The 21,352-nt window shown below is 33.5% G+C and overlaps 3 protein-coding genes and 1 pseudogene across 3 annotated transcripts; 1 reads left to right on the top strand and 3 right to left on the bottom strand.

Moving 5' to 3' along the window:
* Positions 1-233: 233 nt before the first annotated feature.
* On the top strand, positions 234-713 carry LOC108325751 (uncharacterized). The gene has a single exon (XM_017558840.2). The coding sequence runs from the start codon at positions 234-236 to the stop codon at positions 711-713; it is 480 nt and encodes a 159-aa protein (XP_017414329.1).
* Positions 714-3,062: 2,349 nt separating this feature from the next.
* LOC108325711 (MDIS1-interacting receptor like kinase 2-like) lies at positions 3,063-7,079 on the bottom strand (annotated as a pseudogene).
* Positions 7,080-9,423: 2,344 nt separating this feature from the next.
* Positions 9,424-11,770, bottom strand: LOC108324447 (probable leucine-rich repeat receptor-like protein kinase At1g35710). The gene is given in 4 exon segments (XM_017557396.2): positions 9,424-9,548; positions 9,551-9,729; positions 9,731-11,169; positions 11,648-11,770. Coding segments are annotated over 4 exon segments (1,866 nt in total).
* A 2,147-nt stretch (positions 11,771-13,917) lies between these two features.
* Positions 13,918-17,524, bottom strand: LOC108325674 (probable leucine-rich repeat receptor-like protein kinase At1g35710). Its single transcript, XM_052875534.1, has 2 exons — positions 14,505-17,524; positions 13,918-14,370 (listed from the first exon to the last, which is right to left on the bottom strand). The coding sequence occupies exons 1-2, from the start codon at positions 17,509-17,511 to the stop codon at positions 14,075-14,077; spliced, it is 3,303 nt and encodes a 1,100-aa protein (XP_052731494.1). The 5' UTR covers positions 17,512-17,524; the 3' UTR covers positions 13,918-14,074.
* Between the last annotated feature and the right edge of the window lie 3,828 nt (positions 17,525-21,352).

Here is a 21,352-nt window from a genome sequence, read left to right as displayed (position 1 = left end):
ATAATGAAGGACAATCTGAACAAAAGGAAGATTCGGTCTTGGAGGGTACAAGTGAATCACAACAACTAGTGCAGAAACTTAGTAATAACTCAAAACTAAAATTAAAAATTAAAAATAAAAGAAAATTATTGTAATCATCTTTGTGACCAAAGAAAATTCTCATCGTCATCATCTCCTTCCTCTTCCTTTTCTCACTCTCCAACGCTCATTCGCCAATTTCCTTCACAATCCCTATGACCAAAGACGCTGCTACCCTCCAATACCTAACAACCCTCTCGTACAACACACCTCTTGTTCCCACCAAACTGGTCCTTGATTTGGGAGGTTCTTTCCTCTGGCTTCATTGTGCCACCCGAAACACCCTTTCGTCTTCTTCCCTCACCACTCCTCATCGCACCCTCCAATGCTTCGTAGCCAAAACCCACAAATCGCCCAACTTTTTTCTCTTCGGGCCCATCGACCAACACCACTACCAACCTTTCCAAGTCTTTTCGAAGAACAGTATCACCGACCCCGTTGCTTACGAATTTGAGATTCTCAAGTCTCTAACCTTCACACAGCTCGTCACTGGTTTCCCCTCCCTTAACTACTTCATCAACGTCAGCTCCGCAAAAATCAACGACAAAGGTTGTCCTTGGACGCCTCAGAGTTCAACGAGCAAGAGGGGCTTGCAAGTGGGGTCTTCTATGCCGGTCATTGAACTGGTTATGTAGAGTAAGATGGTGAAGTGGAGCGTACATGGGAGGAACTCCATGGTGAGAGTGAGTGATGAGGTGACATGTTTAAGGTTCTTAGATGGAGGTGTGAACCCAAGAAATTCCATTGTGATCGAAGGGTAACAATTGGAAGATGTGATAGTTCAGTTTGACTTGGCCACTTCCATGGTGGGATTTAGTTTTTCACTTCTCACAAAAAAAAAATAGTAAAACATTGTAATCATTCTCTCCAATTGGCGTGGCAGAGGTAGAAGACGAGGGCGGCAGGGAAGAATTTCTTTACGGTGAGGATGTTGAAGGGGTCATAGTGGAGAATCCCTAACTTCCCCAAGACATAGACGCCGAGCGCGGAGGTGAGGTATTGGAGTGCCGTTAAGAGTCTTGAGTTATTGAATTTGGTGATGGCGTATTTGTTGATTATGGTGAGAAGGCTCAAACATAGTGCATAACCCGCCACCACCTCATTCACCAGAAGAAACCTCCTGCGTGAAGAAAGTAGAGAGAGTTGACTTATTTTCAGAAAAAAAAAAAAAAATGTGGCATACCGTTAGCCACTCAACAAATATTTTTTAAAGGACTAAAAATTATAGTTTTCTTAAAGTAAAGAATAAAATTAAAGCAAAGTTTGGAAGAAGAATTAAATCTAAAATCGCTTCATAGTTGAGGAACTAAAAACATATTAACCCAAAATATAATTACAACATACAAAACTCATTCTTTTTTATTTATATAGTTATTTTTTCTTAAAATAATTAAAATATAAGATTTTAAAAATAAAAATATCATTGAACTAATCTTCTTATAATACTACAAAAATTATTGAAATTAGACAAAATTTTACTCACGAAAATTTATTGGTAAGTAAATTTGCATTACAACACATTCAAATATAAGAGAAATTAATATACTTTATCCAAACAAAGAAATTAAAATATAAGATATTTCAGTTCATACATTCAAATAAACTATTTAAAATATAAAAAAAAATCAAATGGTAAATAATTGAATTGTTATGTATTTCAAATGGTTGAAATCCCTCGTCCAAACAAGATAACAAATTTATTATTGTTTTCTTTAAATATTATTCTTGTGAAATTTTCAACTTCATATTTTAATTCCGTAGTTCCGTAGTGGTATGTTTTACTCATGAGATTGAAATTTACTTAAGGTTAGAGTAATTAAAGTTATGAATTTTTAACTATACAACATAAATAACATAACTCAAACATCGAATAACACAACTCCAACTCCTGGGTCACACGCTCGTGTTCTGCCACCGTGGACTATCGGTCATGACGCCGGTAACCGGTGGGAGCCTTGTTAGTGGCGACACCCCTCTTTGTTTCATTTTGGGCATAGCAGTCCTACTTCGTGGCATATGGAGCCGATGGATGAATAGAAGAAAGAAAATGATGGAAACCCTCTTAAGCTTGGAAGTTCAATTCCAGATGCTGGAAGTCATAGATGCAGTGGAATAGATGATGTTTGAAAGAAGAATGAGAACAGAAAAGAAGATCAACCAGATCGCAATATTTACTGACAAAGTTTTTGTAAATAATTACCTATAATTTTTTTTATTGATAATTACCGATGAATTTTGTTGTCAGTAATTATGGACAGATGTATCGATGAAGTTTTAAATAGGCTTAATTACCTACTTAGTCTCCATGTTCGGAGGTAATTTGTTGTTTAGTACCCGGTTTTAAAAATCTAGGCATTTGATACCTATGTTTTGAAATTTGTATCAATTGAATCCTACCCACTTAACGCAGTTATAAATCTAACGTTTTTCTGACATCAACTTTGAATTGTGGATGAGCGGTAGTGGACGAGCGTCCTCTTAGTGGACGAGCAATTGATAACGCTCGCCCTGTGGACGCAAGTACGCCCAGGACGCTCGTCCAGCGAAGCGAACGCCTAGTCAGGACGCTCGTCTAGCGAAGCGAACGCCCAGTCAGGCAGAAGAGGACGCTCGTCCAGCGAAGCGAACGCCAGAAGAGGACGCTCGTCCAGCGAAGCGAACGCCCAGTCAGGCAGAAGAGGACGCTCGTCCAGCGAAGCGAACGCCCAGTCAGGCGGAAGAGGACGCTCGTCCAGCGAAGCGAACGCCCAGTCAGGCAGAAGAGGACGCTCGTCCAACGATGCTCGTCCACTAAGAGGACGCTCGTCCACAATTCAAAGTTGATGTCAGAAAAACGTTAGATTTATAACGGCGTTAAGTGGGTAGGATTCAATTGATACAAATTTCAAAACATAGGTATCAAATGCCTACATTTTTAAAACCGGGTACTAAACAGCAAATTACCTCCGAACATGGGGACTAAAGAGGTAATTAAGCCTTTTAAATACTATAAATTTACTTTTGTCTCGAACAAATTTAGAATCTCTAACATACCATACCAAGTTGAGACATGTGAACGATTTATTTAGTTTTCTCCTATTGGTAGTTAAACTATGGGCGTAACACAAAATACAGTTAATAAAAAAAGCAACATGTTTGTACAGAAAGAGTAAGGCCCGAGAAGATGTTGGTGTTTTCTTAGACACTTTCGCTCCTGGTGCCAAACTGTGTTGGAGATCCAGACAACTTTCCATCGTACTATGTCTCAAACATGCAGAATCCCATGTCAATAATTTCCATCGATGTTGTGCACCCGATTTGAGCATTAACTTTGTCATCTTGATATATAAACTTGTTGAAATGTATATAGAGCTGTCATTTGATCCTCGATTATAATTGCTATTGGATATATTTGAATTGGATACGAAATAAACATATTAATAACAATATTTAATTGTGATTACAAGAAAAGAAAAAAAAATACAATACAAAATAGAAAACAGCAAGTGAAACCGAATGCTGTTTAATAACTTCACTCTTTACTTACGTACGTAAGTTGAGTCCATCCATTGAAGATGAGCTTTACAGTACAAGCTCATTGACAACCTCCTTCATAGTAGGGCGAGATCGTGGACTTTCAGTCATGCAAGCAAGTGCTATCTTCGCAACTGATGCCACCTCTTTAACTAAACGTTTTGTTGGTCGTGGGAGACGCTGGTCCAACTTATCCATCAATGTCATATGATCACCAGTGGATGAAGATGATAATAAGGAAGATATAAAATCACCAGGGTGTTTTCCCAGAAGTATTTCCCATGCCAACACTCCAAAACTATACACGTCACATTTCTCATTCACTTCCATTGTGTATGCAAGTTCTGTAACAAACTAAAGCTTATATCATATGCATAAAAGGAAAGTAGTGACAATGATAAAATATAGCTAATTGTGACCAACAAAGACAAACTAAAAAATTATGAGATCCTCAACCAGTATAAGGAAAGAAAATTGACCTGGAGCGGCATATCCGAAAGTTCCTACAAATGAGGTCCAATTGGATGAATTGGGATTAAGAAACTTGGCTGTTCCGAAATCTGAGACATGTGCCACATATTCCAAATCCAAAAGGACATTTTTACTTGATATATCACGATGAATAATTGGTGGTGAGCAATCATAATGCATGTAGAATAAAGCATTTGTTACATCTTTAATAACATTCACTCTCTTATTCCAATCAAATGCAATTGCTTCTTTCATCATCCTTCAAAACATTCTGGACATTGCCCTTCTCCAAGAATTCACACACCATAAATGACCATTGTGAATGTGAACAAAACCCATATAACTTTACAATGTTACGATGGCGAATTTCTGTCAGAGCTTGGATCTCACTTGTGAAAGCTTTCACATTGAGCTTTTCTCCATTTGGAACTGAATGAAGTTTCTTTACAGCCACAACTTGACCTGAGGGTAACATTGCTTTGTAAACTTGTCCTTGCCCTCCAACTCCAATGAGATGCTTATCGTCAAAGCTTTCTGTGGCTTCAACAATATTCTCAAATACCATTTTGCCATCAAAACTCCATATTGCAAATGTGTTTGGAGTTTGCAAATTGGTAGCTTGGTCTTCCACTTTCAGTGAAGTTTTGCATAAATAATACAAGACTCCAAAAACAAACAATGCCAGCATTAGAGTGCCCAAAGTAAGGGGTAGAACCATTGTTATGACTTTCTTTGTCGTATGATTCTGTGATTTCCCACTTAGTGTTGGGCAAGGCTTTAAGCCACTAACATTGCCACACAAGCCTTTATTATTTCTTACTGCGTCCATTGTAGCATTGCGAAAGACTGGAATATTTGGAAGTGGACCCTCAAAATCATTGTAAGATATATCAATAGATGTCAAGCTCATCATACCATCAAAGCTAGAAAGATCACCTGAGAGACTATTGTGAGAGAGATTCAATGTTTCTAATTTTTGTAATCCTCCAAGCACATGTGTTAATCTTCCCCTCAACAAATTTTCACTGAGATCAAGAGTTGTAAGAGATATTAATTTGCCAAGCTCTACGGGAATATTTCCCTCAAATTTGTTCTGGCTCAAATTCATTTCCAATAAACTGAGCAAATTTCCAAGTTGGTGTGGAATTAACCCAGACAAATTATTAGATCCCAGCCTCAAAAATTGAAGATTCTTCATTGATGCAATTTTTGTGGGAATATTTCCTGAAAGATTATTGTTGTTGAGATATAGACGAAACAACAAAACCAATTTAGATAAATCTTGTGGAATGCTTCCTGTAAGATGATTTGAGGATAACTGAAGTTCACGTAATTCGGTTGCCTCGCTTAGTTCTGGTGGGATAACACCTGATAAATTATTGTTAGAGATCTTGAGTCTTGTGAGGCTACGGAACTTCCCCCAATTTGGTGAAAGATGACCATAAAAATTGTTTTCACTCAATTCGATGTAATTCAAGTTTGGAAGTACACCAAAAGCATCTGTTATGTTTCCAGTTAGTTGATTTTTCTGAAGTCTCACTCGTATAAGGCTAGAGCAATTCTTCAAACTCTCAGGAATATGGCCAGTGAAATGGTTTTTGCTAGCGGAAAAATTTGCCAACTTTCCACCAACACAAATGTTGTGAGGTAGATGGCCAACAAAATTATTATCAGCCAGCTGCAAGTTTTCCAAAGCAACAATCTTGTTCATTTCTGTTGGAATCTTGCCACTGAGATAATTTTCTAATAAATTCAAATCGTGAAGCTTTGACAAATTTCCAATAGTGGAAGGAATGGATCCAGAAAGTTTGTTTTGATAAAGTAAAACGGATTCCAAATTGACCAGGTTACCTATGGAAGCAGGGATTGGTCCAGAGAGGTTGTTTTGATAAAGAGAAATGGATTTCAAATTGACCAGGTTACCTATGGAAGTAGGAATTGGTCCAGAGAGGTTGTTTTGATAAAGTAAAACGGATTCCAAATTGACCAGGTTACCTATGGAAGTAGGGATTGGTCCAGAGAGATTATTGCCCAGCAACTGGATTGTTAGAAGGGAATGCAAATTTCCTATTTCATCCGGGATAAAGCCAGAGAATTGGTTGTCATAAAGGTAAAGAAAACTTAGATTGCTCAAGTTTCCAATTGTGGAAGGGATTTTACCAGAGAGAAAATTCTCAGACAAATCAAGTTCACTGAGTTTTCTCAAAAATCCAATATCATGAGGAATAAAACCTGACAATTGGTTTCCTTTAAGGTAAAGTTTATTTAGATTGCTCAAATATCCAATTTCACGAGGAATAGAGTCAGAGAAATTATTACTTTGAAGATATAGCATCTTGAGGTTGATCAACTTACCAATTTCACTAGGAATATGACCAGAAAGTTGATTGTCATGTAAGCTGAGAAGTGATAGATTGGTCAAAGTTCCAATTGAAATAGGTATAAACCCACTAAGATTACAACTGCTCATGTCGAGCTCTATTAGTTTCCCCAACATCCCAATTTCTTGGGGCATAGTGCCAGAAAGGCCACTTTCCCAAAGATATAGAATCTCCAGGTTCCTCATATTCACAATTTCTTTGGGAATGGAACCATGGAATTTATTAACTGCAAGTGATAAATGGTTTAGGTCCATGTGCCAAATTCTCTGAGGAATGCTGCCAGAAAGGTTGTTGCCTCCCACATCTAGATAAATCAAATTGTTCAACTGTTCTATTGATATTGGGATTGTCCCTGTGAGATTGCACCAAGGAACATGAAGCATTCTCAGCTCCCTCAATCTCCCTATTTCTTGGGGAAGGGACTCACTGAAAGTATTACCACTCATGTTCAACTTCTGAAGGCTAATCAACTGTGTTATTTCAGAAGGGATAATCCCAGAGAGTTTATTAGCAGACAAATCAAGAACAACTAGATTGGACATAACTCCAATTTGAGGAGGAATACTTCCATTCAAGGAGTTGTTACTTAGATTTAGAATGTGAATGTTTGTAAGCATTGAGAAGTTGAGATATTCAAGCGTACCTCTTAATCCAATATTTGGAAGATTTATTTGGGAGACATGATTGGAGTGATCACATGCAATTCCGAGCCAATTGCAAGAAGTGTTGGCAGTCCACGAAGAGAGAGAAGCTTGACTCTGCTTGTCAAGACTGGCTTTCCACTTCAGCAGAGCATTTGCTTCTGAAGCAATTCCAGAAGAATTGAAAGCATGATGAGAATGGGGAAATGCACAAAAGAACATTAGAAGAAGCAACCAAAAGGGTTGGAACTTCATCGACAGAAGCGTTGGAAATGTGAACATCATACTGAATTGTTCACACAAAATATGTAATTGCAACGTAAGAGAAAGCTTGCATGTTGTTCATGCAATGTGCCGCTACTTATAAACTAAGAGTCAATGGTACATACCCCAGTCAACACTCTTATCTGTATTGGCGTATTTCATAATTTATCGTCTTTAATACGGTTACTTTCTTCCACCTAAATTTCTTAAGTTATTGTCATATCATCATTTAATAACACAAATTTTAAAGTCAAAATAAATCATTTTCAAATAGGAAGATATAAAAAACAACTTCCAAATTTAGGGATTATAAAAATATTTTTAAATTTTGAGGACTAAAATATTTTAATTTTCAGAAATTAAAATGTAAATTTTATATTTTGAGTGGTTAAAAAACCACTTTTAAATTTAACGGACTAAAATAAATTTTAATGCAAATTTTAGAGAATAAAAATATTTTAGCCGGAAAATTTTTGAAAATGTATTTCCACATTATTATTTTACCGACATGATCCAGATGTTGTTAGCCACGTTAACCATTTTAACTACTAATGTAACGACATTATTGATGAGGAGGGATTATATTTAGAATTTTAAAATTAAAAAAAAATAATTTAGGGATCTAAATCAGAAAAAAAAATTAAAATTTAAAGGTTAAAAGTATTTAACAATAAAGTTGTTATTTATGTTTGAATTAAATATTTTTTTAATTTTTAAACTTTCATCTGAAATTAGAATATATTTCTATTTAAAATTTTAATACATTTTTATTCAAAATTTTAATAATAAATAGATATATTCATTTTAACTCAATTATTTTTAATATTACTTTTATATGTCATATACATTAATGTTAGTATTTAAATTGTTTCTATAATATATTTTCGTTTGTTGAAAAATTTATTCGATACATAAAAACAATTACGTAATTAAAATTGGAATCAACTGACTATTTTAAAGTTTGGAAAAAAAATATATCAATATTTAGAAAAAAGAAATTTTAGTTTTACATTGACTAAAACATATTATTTAGAATTTGAATTGATTTGTGTACTCTTGTTTCTACAATTGTATTATTTTTTAATGAAATATTGACTTACCAAGTCATTTCAAATGACCCGTAACATAATGTTCAAAACTTCATGTATATACATATAATTTTGATATCTACTTTTCTACAATAATTCATTACACGTGTTTTAGACTCTAGCTATTTTATTATTTTTATTTATTTGTGAGTAAAATGAAATAAATCATAAACTTAAGATTGTTTTTTAAGGAAACAAAATAATTATTTATAATAGAAAAATTATTTATAAAATAAAAAAATTATTCCCAACAAAATTATAAAATTTATATTTTATTATTTTTGAGTAAAAAGATGTATCTCGCATTTGTCTCCCGTAATGTTTATAATTGATTTGTGGAATCTTGTTTCCATAATTATTATTAGTGTATTACAGGTGTAGTGAGATATATTCTAAAGCTTGCATTTTTGTCATTGAAAGATTGACTTGATCACTTTTTTATTGGTAAGTGTTAATTGTTAGTTTTATTTATTAATGAAAAATGTTGAACTGAAAGTCTCTTTCATTTTTTTTATAAACTCTTCAAATCAACTTATATTTCGATTCGATTTTTGGATGTACTGATTACGACTGAAATTTAAATTTTTAAAAATCATACGGAAATTCAATTATATATTATCAAAATTAATAAAATAAAAACAAAATAAAGTAAACCTAATTATATTATTTCTAAAAATAATGTACAAAAATTTTAAATAACCCAAGTCTTTTTTTTTTTTATTTTTGCGTCTCTATCATGCATTTAGAACATCTGCAACATTCTCTACTCCCGTGTAACCAAAAGTTATAGTATCATCATAAGACACACACAACCACAAACACAAACAAATATGAGTAAGCTATCATAGCACAGCCAATAACAATAAAATTTGTACATAAGAAGCAAACACAACTTAATAACAAATCAGTCATCTATAACACTATCCTACTAACAAAATCATTTCTACATTGTGATCATCATCAACATCCTCATTAACTATATCATGACTATACCATCAACGTTATCCTTATCAACATTGTCTCCAAACACATCAACGTTAAGCCACTAACATTGCCACACAAGCCTTTATTATTTCTTACTGCTTCCATTGTAGCATTGCGAAACACTGGAACTCAAACTCATTGTAAGATATATCAATAGATGTCAAGCTCTTCAGATCATCAAAGCTAGAAAGATCACATGAGAGACTATTGTGAGAGAGATTCAATGTTTCTAATTTTTTTAATCCTCCAAGCACATGTGTTAATCTTCCCCTCAACCAATTTTCACAAAGATCAAGAGTTGTAAGATATTAATTTGGCAAGCTCTAAGGGAATATTTCCCTCAAATTTATTCAGGCTCAAATTCATGTTCCATAAATTGAATAAATTTCCAAGTTGGATTGGAATTGAGCCAGACAAATTATTAGATCCAAGACTCAAAATTTGAAGATTCTTCATTGATATAATTTCTATGGGAATATTTCCTGAAAGATTATTGTTGTTGAGGGATAGATCATACAACAAGACCAAATTACATAAATATCGTGGAATATTTCCTGTAAGATGATTTGAGGATAAATGAAGTGCTTGTAATTTGATTGCCCTGCCTAGCTCTGGTGGGATAACACCTGATAAGTTATTATTAGAGATCTTGAGGCTTGTGAGGCTACGGAACTTCCCCCAATTTGGTGAAAGATGACCATAAAAATTGTTTTCACTCAATTCGATGTAATCCAAGTTTGGAAGTACACCAAAAGCATCTGTTATGTTTCCAGTTAGTTGATTTTCCTCAAGTCTCACTCGTATAAGGCTAGAGCAATTCTTCAAACTCTCTGGAATATGGCTAGTGAAATGGTTATTGCTAGTGGAAAATTTTGCCAACTTTCCACCAACACAAATGTTATGAGGTAAATGGCCAACAAAATTATTATGAGCTAGATGCAAATTTTCCAAAGCAATAATCTTGTTCATTTCTATTGGAATCTTGCCACTGAGATTATTGACAAATAAAGATAATTCACGAAGCTTCGACAAATTTCCAATAGTGGAAGGAATGGATCCAGAAAGATTGTTTTGATAAAGTAAAACGGATTCCAAATTGACCAGGTTACCTATGGAAGTAGGGATTGGTCCAGAGAGATTATTGCCCAGCAACTGGATTGTTAGAAGGGAATGCAAATTTCCTATTTCATCCGGGATAATGCCAGATAATTTGTTGCCATAAAGGTAAAGATAATTTAGATTGCTCAAGTTTCCTATTGTGGAAGGGATTTTACCAGAGAGAAAATTCTCAGTCAAATCAAGTTCACTGAGTTTTCTCAAAAATCCAATTTCATGAGGAATAAAACCTGACAATTGGTTTCCTTTAAGGTAAAGTTTATTTAGATTGCTCAAATATCCAATTTCACGAGGAATAGAGTCAGAGAGATTATTACTTTGAAGATATAGAATCTTGAGGTTGATCAACTTACCAATTTCACTAGGAATATGACCAGAAAGTTGATTGTCATGTAAGTTGAGAAGTGATAGATTGGTCAAAGGTCCAATTGAAATAGGTAAGAACCCAGTAAGATTACAACTACTCATGTCGAGATGTATTAGTTTCCCCAACGTGTCAATTTCTTGGGGAATGGTGCCAGAAAGGCCACTTTGAAAAAGATATAGATTCTCCAGGTTCCTCATAATCACAATTTCTTTGGGAATGGAACCATGGAATTTATTAATTGCAAGTGATAAATGGTTTAGGTCCATCTGCCAAATGTTGGGTATCAATCATACAGCACGAACACACACAACTTAAATAGAGAAGAGAAAATACTGACAATAGACAAAAATAAAAATTTTATACTTGTGGAAGAAATTTACAGCACTTCTCTCTTTCAATACAAAACTTCTCAAAATTATGAGAGAATAGGAGAGAATGTGATGTTTTACAAAGGGGGCAAGGGGTTTCTTTTATAGCCACCAAGCCATACCCCTTTACAAGTTCCCACCAATGTGGGACTTCATTCCTCACAGTCTCCCACTTGAAGATTTTGATGAAACTAATCAAATTTTCACACCATTTTTGCCTTTGTGTTGCTTGTTCTTTCGATAAACTTCAGTAGAATCGAATTTACGTAAATCTGCCAATAACCTTTGACACCAAATTCTGATTCTCCGAAACGCAATGCAACACTTGATCAATATTTCACTGCTCTCCACCTAAACCTGCCACGAACCTACTAACCACTCCCACTGCTTGTGCAATGTTTGGTCTTATACACATCATAGCAATTATAAGGTTGTCCACCATCGATGCATACGGTACTCGAGACTTCTCCATCCTCTCCGCTTCACTGCAAGGACTCATACTTGAGGATAATTGATAGGAGATGAGGTAAAACTGGCTTCCATTCTTGCATGTTGAAGCGCCACAAGACTTTCAGTAAGTTTTACTTTTGAAAAAAGCCAAATCTTCCTATCTTTTTTCTGTCTCAAGTAAATTCTAACTTCATATCAAATTTTTATTATTTTATAAACAACGTGGTGGAGGGAGATTTGACAAATAATTTTATAATGAATGAAATACTTACCTCTTGTGATGACTTAATTCAATGGGTGAGATGGATTGCACATTATCTAAGATTTGTTGAGATAACTATAAGATCGAATAAGCTACTAGTAAACTGGGAAGACGTTTGTCTTACTAAGATGTGAAAGAGGTGAAAAATATAGAAAATACACAACCAATGTCTAGCCCAGTATATACGACACCTGAAAATGTAAGTATCATTTTAAGTTAAGGGGCAAGTCATCTTCTAATGGCGATAGGTGGGTATTGAATGTCATATGTGGATTTCAACTAATGCATTGAAATTATTCAACGCATTTAATATAGTTTTGTTAATGGATTCGACGTACAAGACAAAAAAAATATTGATTGCCTTTGCTTGAGATAGTTGGTGTGACATCTATAAGGTTGACCTTCTCAACGACATTTGCATTAAAAGGAAAAATATGTGCAAAGAAGAAGAGTAGCCATGGTAGAACAGTTTCATACTATTTGTCACTTATACATTGTTGATGTTGTTGATGTCGTGACTAATGATCATTGTGGATATAGATGCATTATTGTGTCATTAAGTTGGGGAAGAGTCATGGTCTCTTATCTGACATGATCTCTACAAAGAACTTGATCAATGGCGTGATGAATACACAACACTAGTAAGAAGCTATGAGTGACTCGAAGAACTAAGGAGGTCTTTGCTAGTCGAGTCACAATCAGTTGTACATGTTCCTATAGTTAACATCATATTTATTATTTTTTTCCTTTTTGTTTCATAATAATTTCTTTCATTTCTTACAAGCTAATGCGAACAAGTGGATAATTATATACCAGACATTGGTTATGCAATTGCTAATCAACATAATGTCATTTTAGTTGGTTTGTCATATGATAAAAAATATATTATCTTCCCACTATATAGTAGATTGTCTTCTGATATAGGACAACATCGATTAATTTGTATAGGACACGTTTATGGATGTCATTTCGTCCATGTAATGTTATTATGTTTTATTTTCATTTAAAAATTACTTGTATAAACTAATATTAATTATACAAGTTCAACTACAAGAAGATTGTCCTTTGTCTATGGTTAATATCATATCCTCAACCCATTATTATTGTGAGGCGGGAACATGATCATCCTTTTATACAAGTAGGATGCATTCAAATATAAGAGAAATTAATATACTTTATCCAAACAAAGAGATTAAAATATAAAATATTTTAATTAATTCATTAAAAGGCTATTTAAAAAATAAAAAGAATTTAATTGTTATGTATTTCAATTACTTGGTTGAAATCTCTCGTCCAAATAAGATAATATATTTATTGATGTTTTCTTTAAATATTATTCATCTTATTGTGAAATTTTCAGCTTCACACTTTAATTCCTTAGTGGTATATGTTTTAATCATGAGATTGAAATTTACTTAAGGTTAGAGTAATTAAAGTTATGAATTTTTAAGTATACAACATAAATATGTATTTGTGTGTGTTTTTTTTATATATTTCATGAGAAAGTCATATTATAGTTGAAAAAGGTAAGTCTATTGAGAAAATACCTAATTTAAAGATTAAATAATTAAATTTAATATAAAATAACTATATCATGATAGGAGTTATGTTTAGAATTTATGTGTGCCCTTTAATGTTGTTTTGGTGATAGATAACCATCACACAACATGCAAGCTGACATTTTTTGTCAATGAAAAATTGACTACAAAGTCAATGGAGATGACCCATTCAAAACTTTATGATAGAATACGAAAATATATTGATTTATATAATATAATCCAACATATATAAGAATAAATGTATAGTATAAAACTTACAGTCAACATAAATTATTACAAAATATGATATCATTCGAATAAATGCTTTATAAGAACATTAGTTGAATAATATTTTTATAATTGCTATTGGATATATTTGAATTGGATACCAAATAAACATATCAACAACAATATTTAATTGTGATTACAACAAAAGAAAAAAAATACAGTACAAAATAGAAAACAGCAAGTAAAACCAAATGCTGTTTAATAACTTCACTCTTTACTTACACACGTGAGTTGAGATGTCTAGTCCATCCATTGAAGACGAGCTTTACATTACAAGCTCATTGACGACATCCTTCATAGTAGGGCGAGATCGTGGACTTTCAGTCATGCAAGCAAGTGCCATCTTCGCAACTGATGCCACCTCTTTAACTAAACGTTTTGTTGGAGGAGGGAGACGCTGCTCCAACTTATCCATCAATGTCATATGATCACCAGCGGATGAAGATGATAATAAGGCAGATATAAAATCACCAGGGTGTTTTCCGAGAAGTATTTCCCATGCCAACACTCCAAAACTATACACGTCACATTTCTCGTTCACTTCCATTGTGTATGCAAGTTCTGCAACAAACTAAAAAGCTGATATCATATGCATTAAAGGAAAGTAGTGACAATGATAAAATATAGATAATTGTAACCGACAGGAGAAACTTAAAATATGAGATCCTCAACAAGTATAAGGAAAGAAAATTGACCTGGAGCGGCATATCCGAAGGTTCCTACAAATGAGGTCCAATTGGATGAATTGGGATTAAGAAACTTGGCCGTTCCGAAATCTGAGACATGTGCCACATATTCCAAATCCAAAAGGACATTTTTACTTGATATATCACGATGAATAATTGGTGGTGAGCAATCATAATGCATGTAGAATAAAGCATTTGCTACATCTTTGATAACATTCACTCTCTTATTCCAATCAAATGCAATTGCTTCTTCATCATCCTTCAAAATATTCTGGACATTGCCCTTCTCCAAGAATTCACACACCATAAATGACCACTGGGAATGTGAACAAAACCCATATAACTTTACAATGTTACGATGGCGAATTTCTGTCAGAGCTTGGATCTCACTTGTGAAAGCTTTCACATTGAGCTTTTCTTCATTTGGAACTGAATGCAGTTTCTTTACAGCCACAACTTGACCTGAGGGTAACATTGCTTTGTAAACTTGTCCCTGTCCTCCAACTCCAATGAGATGCTTTTCGTCAAAATTTTCAGTGGCTTCAACAATATTCTCGAATACCATTTTGCCATCAAAACTCCATATTGCAAATGTGTTTGGAGTTTGTAAATTGGTAGCTTCCTCTTCCATTTTCACTGAAGTTTTGCATAAATAATACAAGACTCCAAAAACAAACAATGCCAGCATTAGAGTGCCCAAAGTAAGGGGTAGAACCATTGTTATGACTTTCTTTGTCGTATGATTCTGTGATTTCCCACTTAGTGTTGGGCAAGGCTTTAAGCCACTAACATTGCCACACAAGCCTTTATTATTTCTTACTGCGTCCATTGTAGCATTGCGAAAGACTGGAATGTTTGGAAGTGGACCCTCAAAATCATTGTAAGATATATCAATAGATGTCAAGCTCATCATACCATCAAAGCTAGAAAGATCACCTGAGAGACTATTGTGAGAGAGATTCAATGTTTCTAATTTTTGTAATCCTCCAAGCACATGTGTTAATGTTCCCCTCAACAAATTTTCACTGAGATCAAGAGTTGTGAGAGATATTAATTTGCCAAACTCTAAGGGAATATTTCCCTCAAATTTATTCAGGCTCAAATTCATGTTCCATAAATTGAACAAATTTCCAAGTTGGTTTGGAATTGAGCCAGACAAATTATTAGATCCAAGCCTCAAATTTTGAAGATTCTTCATTGATACAATTTCTATGGGAATATTTCCTGAAAGATTATTGTTGTTGAGTGATAGATCATACAACAAGACCAAATTACATAAATCTCGTGCAATGTTTCCTGTAAGATGATTTGAGGATAATTGAAGTGCTTGTAATTTGGTTGCCCCGCCTAGCTCTGGTGGGATAACACCTGATAAGTTATTATTAGAGATCTTGAGGCTTGTGAGGCTACGGAACTTCCCCCAATTTGGTGAAAGATGACCATAAAAATTGTTTTCACTCAATTCGATGTAAACCAAGTTTGGAAGTACACCAAAAGCATCTGTTATGTTTCCAGTTAGTTGATTTTCCTGAAGTCTAACTCGTATAAGGCTAGAGCAATTCTTCAAACTCTCTGGAATATGGCCAGTGAAATGGTTATTACTAGCGGAAAATTTTGCCAACTTTCCACCAACACAAATGTTGTGAGGTAAATGGCCAACAAAATTATTATCAGCTAGCTGCAAGTTTTCCAAAGCAATAATCGTGTTCATTTCTGTTGGAATCTTGCCACTGAGATCATTTTCAAATAAATTCAATTCGTGAAGCTTTGACAAATTTCCAATAGTGGAAGGAATGGATCCAGAAAGTTTGTTTTGATAAAGTAAAACGGATTCCAAATTGACCAGGTTACCTATGGAAGTAGGGATTGGTCCAGAGAGATTATTGCCCAGCAACTGGATTGTTAGAAGGGAATGCAAATTTCCTATTTCATCCGGGATAAGGCCAGATAATTGGTTGCCATAAAGGTAAAGATAACTTAGATTGCTCAAGTTTCCAATTGTGGAAGGGATTTTACCAGAGAGAAAATTCCCAGACATATCAAGTTCACTGAGTTTTCTCAAAAATCCAATTTCATGAGGAATAAAACCTGACAATTGGTTTCCTTTAAGGTTAAGAATAGTTAGATTGCTCAACTTACCAATTTCACGAGGAATGTGACCAGTAAGATTACAACTGCTCATGATCAGATGTATTAGTTTCCCCAGCATGTCAATTTCTTGGGGCATGGTGCCAGAAAGGCCACTTTCCCCAAGATATAGGATCTCCAGGTTCCTCATATTCACAATTTCTTTGGGAATGGAACCTTGGAAGTTATTAATTGTAAGTGATAAATGGTTTAGGTCCATGTGCCAAATTCTCTGAGGAATGCTGCCAGAAAGGTTGTTGGCTCCTACATCTAGATGCAATAAATTGTTCAACTTTTCTATAGAGATTGGGATTGTCCCTGTGAGATTGCAATAAGGAACATGAAGCATTCTCAGCTCCCTCATTCTCCCTATTTCTTGGGGAAGGGACTCACTGAAAGTATTACGACTCATGTTCAACTTCTGAAGGCTAATCAACTGTGTAATTTCAGAAGGGATAATCCCAAAGAGTTTATTAACAGACAAATCAAGAACAACTAGATTGGACAGAACTCCAATTTGAGGAGGAATACTTCCATTCAAGGAGTTGTTTCTTAGATTTAGAGTGTGAATGTTTGTAAGCATTGAGAAGTTGAGATTTTCAAGAGTACCTCTTAATCCAATATTTGGAAGATTTATTTGGGAGACGTGATTGGAGTGATCACATGCAATTCCAAGCCAACTGCAAGAAGTGTTGGCAGTCCATGAAGAGAGAGAAGCTTGACTCTGCTTGTCAAGACTGGCTTTCCACTTCAGCAGAGCATTTGCTTCTGAAGCAATTCCAGAAGAATTGAAAGCATGAGAATCGGGAAATGCAAAAAAGAACAGTAGAAGAAGCAACCAAAAGGGTTGGAACTTCATCGACTGAAGCGTTGGAAATATGAACATCATACTGAATTGTTCACACAATATTGAATTGCAACGTAAGAGAAAGCTTGCATGTTGTTCATGGAATGTGCCGCTACTTATAAACTAAGAGTCAATGGTATATGACATAAGTCAACATTATTATCTGTACGTTGGCGTGTTCCATAATTTATCGTCTTTAATACGGATAGTTTCTTCCACTTAAAGATATTAATTTATTGTCATATCACTGTTTAATAACACACATTTGAAAGTAAAAATAAATTACTTTAAAATCGGAAGACATAAAAAATTACTTTCAAATCTAGAGATTATAAAAATATTTTTAAATTTGGAGGACTAAAATATTTTAATTTACAGAAATTAAAATGTAAATTTTGTATTTTGAGTGGTTTAAAAACCACTTTTAAATCTATCGGACTAAAATAAAGTTTAAAGCAAATTTTAGAGAATAAAAGTATTTTAGCCGGAAAAATCTTAAAAATGTATTTTCACATTATTATTTTACGGACATGATCTAGATGTTGTTAGCCACATTAATCGTGTAAACAACTATGAAAAATCAAATTTAAAGATTAAAAGTGTTTATAAATAATATTATTATCTATTTTTTATTAAATATATTTTTAATTTTTAAATTTTAATACGATATTAGAATATATTTTTATCAGATATATTTTATTTAAAATTTTAAAATTAAATGAATGTAATCATTTTAATTTAATTAGTTAATATTTTTTTACATATTCGTATTAGAATTTGAAATGTGTATATCATTTAACATTTTTTTTTAATTAACAGTTGAAAAATGTATTTGACTAATAAAAAATATAACGTAATTGAAATTGATTTAAAATAATTATATTTATTATTTTTAAATATTGAAAAAAAAATATATATATATATATATATATCAATATTTCGAATAAAAATTTTAAAGTGATTAAAAACATATTTAAAGTTTGAATTGATTTCTGGACTCTTGTTTCCACAATTCATAATTAGTATTAGGTAAATTTGCATTATTTTTGAATGAAATATTGACTTTCCAAGTCATTTCAAATGACCCGTAACATAAGGTTCAAAACTTCATGTATATACGTACAATTTTTTTTCTACAATAATTCATTTACATGTGCTTTACACTCTACTTTTATTGCTTTTAACTATTTGTCAAGAAAATCAAATAAATCATAAACTTAAGATTTTTTATAAGTAAAGAAAATAACTATAGATAAATGAAAAATTATGTATAAAATAAAAAAATTATATCCAATAAATCATAAAATTTATATTTTATTAATTTGTATTTTATTATTTTTGAGTCCTCGCATTTGTCTCCATTAGTGTTTATAATTGATTTTTGGAGTCTTCTTTCCACAATTATTATTAGTGTAGGTGTGGTGACACATATTCTAAAGTAAGCTTGCATTTTTGTCAATGAAGATTGACTCATTTAGTTTTTTTCTATTAATAAGTGTTAGTTGTTAGTTTTATTTGTTAATGAAAAAGGTAAACTTATAATCTTTTTTTTTTTCCAAACTCTTTAAATCAATTTTATATTTCAATCGAGTCTTTCTACCGTACGGAAATAGATTCAAAACTTTATGACAAATGCATCGTATTTATCAACATCACATATGTATATATAAATTTTGATATGTACATTTAAAATATATTACCAATTAAAATATTAAAATTTAATAACTATTATTCAACAATGCTTTAAATAAATTATTTGAATGATGTTTTCTTTTTAAACCTAATACGTTTTTAGTTTTACGAAAAGTGACTACCTAAGTAAATAAAATTTGTATATTTTAGTCATAATTTTACTTTTTTTTATTTATCATTAATGAAAACAGATGTGTTACGCTTGTAATATCCCAAAAATATAGCGTAAAATCATATCATAGAATACTTACAGTTAACAATATTACAGTCTAGTTCTGAGAGAAAAAGGTACATTTATAGCCGAACGGCTTTAAAATTACTACAGAATTTAATCTTTACAAAACAAACGACTAAACCGAACGGTTCCAAAATTAAGCTTACGCCGAACGGTTATACAAAATGTTTCGGTGTAAATGTTGTCCGGTGTGTCTTTGTTGCTCCTGGCTGTCTGGGACACTTGCTCTTCTCCAATTGTTGTTGTTCATACTCGCCAAAGGAGGGGGAGGTACCTACAAAGATACTCCGACGCTCAAGTCAGATGTGAGTTAAGGAGCTTCAGCTCTCAAGAGAGTGATTATGATACTGCTCTGAAATATTATTTAGGGTCTCTAGGCATAAAGAGAACGTACCTGAACTTTTGCCCTGTCATTGTATTTATAAGCAAAATAAAAATAACCACCTTACCTAAAAATGTGGTTAGTTACTTATAAATATCTTAACCGTTTAAGATATTTTATGTAATAAATATCTTACTACATAACACAAAACAGTACTACTACTATTGACCGAACGATCTTAAGATTCAGCTTTAACTTCAACTTCTTCCAAAACCTCTTCCAACAAACACTTGTCTCCTTCTGCTCACATTCACAGGATGATCATTGCAACAAGAAGAATAATCGAATGGCCAACATGACAAGACAGGAAAAATAAGGGTAAGCTTATGTAATTTAATTAATCTAGTAAAATATATAATTCACACCATTCTAAGATTTAATAAAATCAATAAGTCAATCATGGAACAACCAATCATACATTTCCAACAATAACCAAACGGTAATACATGCAATGACCGACCACTTCACTATGACTGTCCGGACTGTATGAATTTTGTGTAGCTACAACGTTTATGCACCTGGGTGATGTAGTAGTTGGAATGCCCTCAACAGCTACCACCCGAGGTTAGTCCGTTATACCTCGTCCAAGTTCACCTTATGGACTAGGACCTCCTGCCATTCTCACACATGATTTACTCCTCTCTACTTGAGAATGAGTAATCATAGAATATCAAGATAATCGCCGGCTAAGCATAACCACATTCATACTCTACCATTCAATAACAAATCCTGAAATATTCCCCCCTAGAATACTCCTTCTTATCCATACTATTCCATTCATATCACATTTTAAATACCATCATACTTAATCATCAATACAGTCAAACCGAACCAAGAAAAGCAGATCCCATCTTTAGAACAGAACTGAAAGAGATAACCTCAATCTTAGAAGCAAGACCGAACAAGAGAATACTTTTTAGACTAACAAATCCGAACACTTAGTGTAAGACCGCGCAGTCTTTCACTTATCCACAGAACAGGACCGATCGGTCCATACTAGATAAGACTCATTAGAAGCCAAACACTTATGGTAATACTGAACGTTTAATCACTACTCAATAATTATAACCGAACAGTCTTTACTAGACAGAACTCCAAGAATGTACGAAATACTAAAGAATACATATAGTTAGACCTAACCGAAAATCATAAAAGCTTTTAACTGAAACCTAAGAACTTAAACCGAACACTACAAGCTTTAACCGAACACTATTGAGGGCCAAACACTACAAGCTTTAACCGAACACTATTGAGTTGGGCCAAAAACTCTTAGTTTCAAATATAGTACATAATTGAGTATTATGACGAGACCGAACGCTTGGTTCAAGACCGAGCACTACTGAAATCGACCGCTTGGTTCAAGACCGAGCACTACTAAGACTGAGCGCTTGGTTCAAAACCGAGCACTACTGAGATATACCACTAAGGATAAATATAGCACCTATTACTTAAGTTATTTTGAGTACCTTTACTAGATTGTTTACTAAGTAAAAAGGGGAACTACACTTAAACCGAATGCTTATTTTAATATACATATACTAATAGAAGATCGATCGGTCATTAACTGAAATTCT

The sequence above is a fragment of the Vigna angularis genome, chromosome 3 (genome assembly GCF_016808095.1).
Source record: "Vigna angularis cultivar LongXiaoDou No.4 chromosome 3, ASM1680809v1, whole genome shotgun sequence".
Lineage (NCBI taxonomy): Eukaryota > Viridiplantae > Streptophyta > Magnoliopsida > Fabales > Fabaceae > Vigna > Vigna angularis.
The sequence above is the reverse complement of the archived record's forward strand: the minus strand, read 5'-3'. Positions and strand labels throughout refer to the sequence as shown.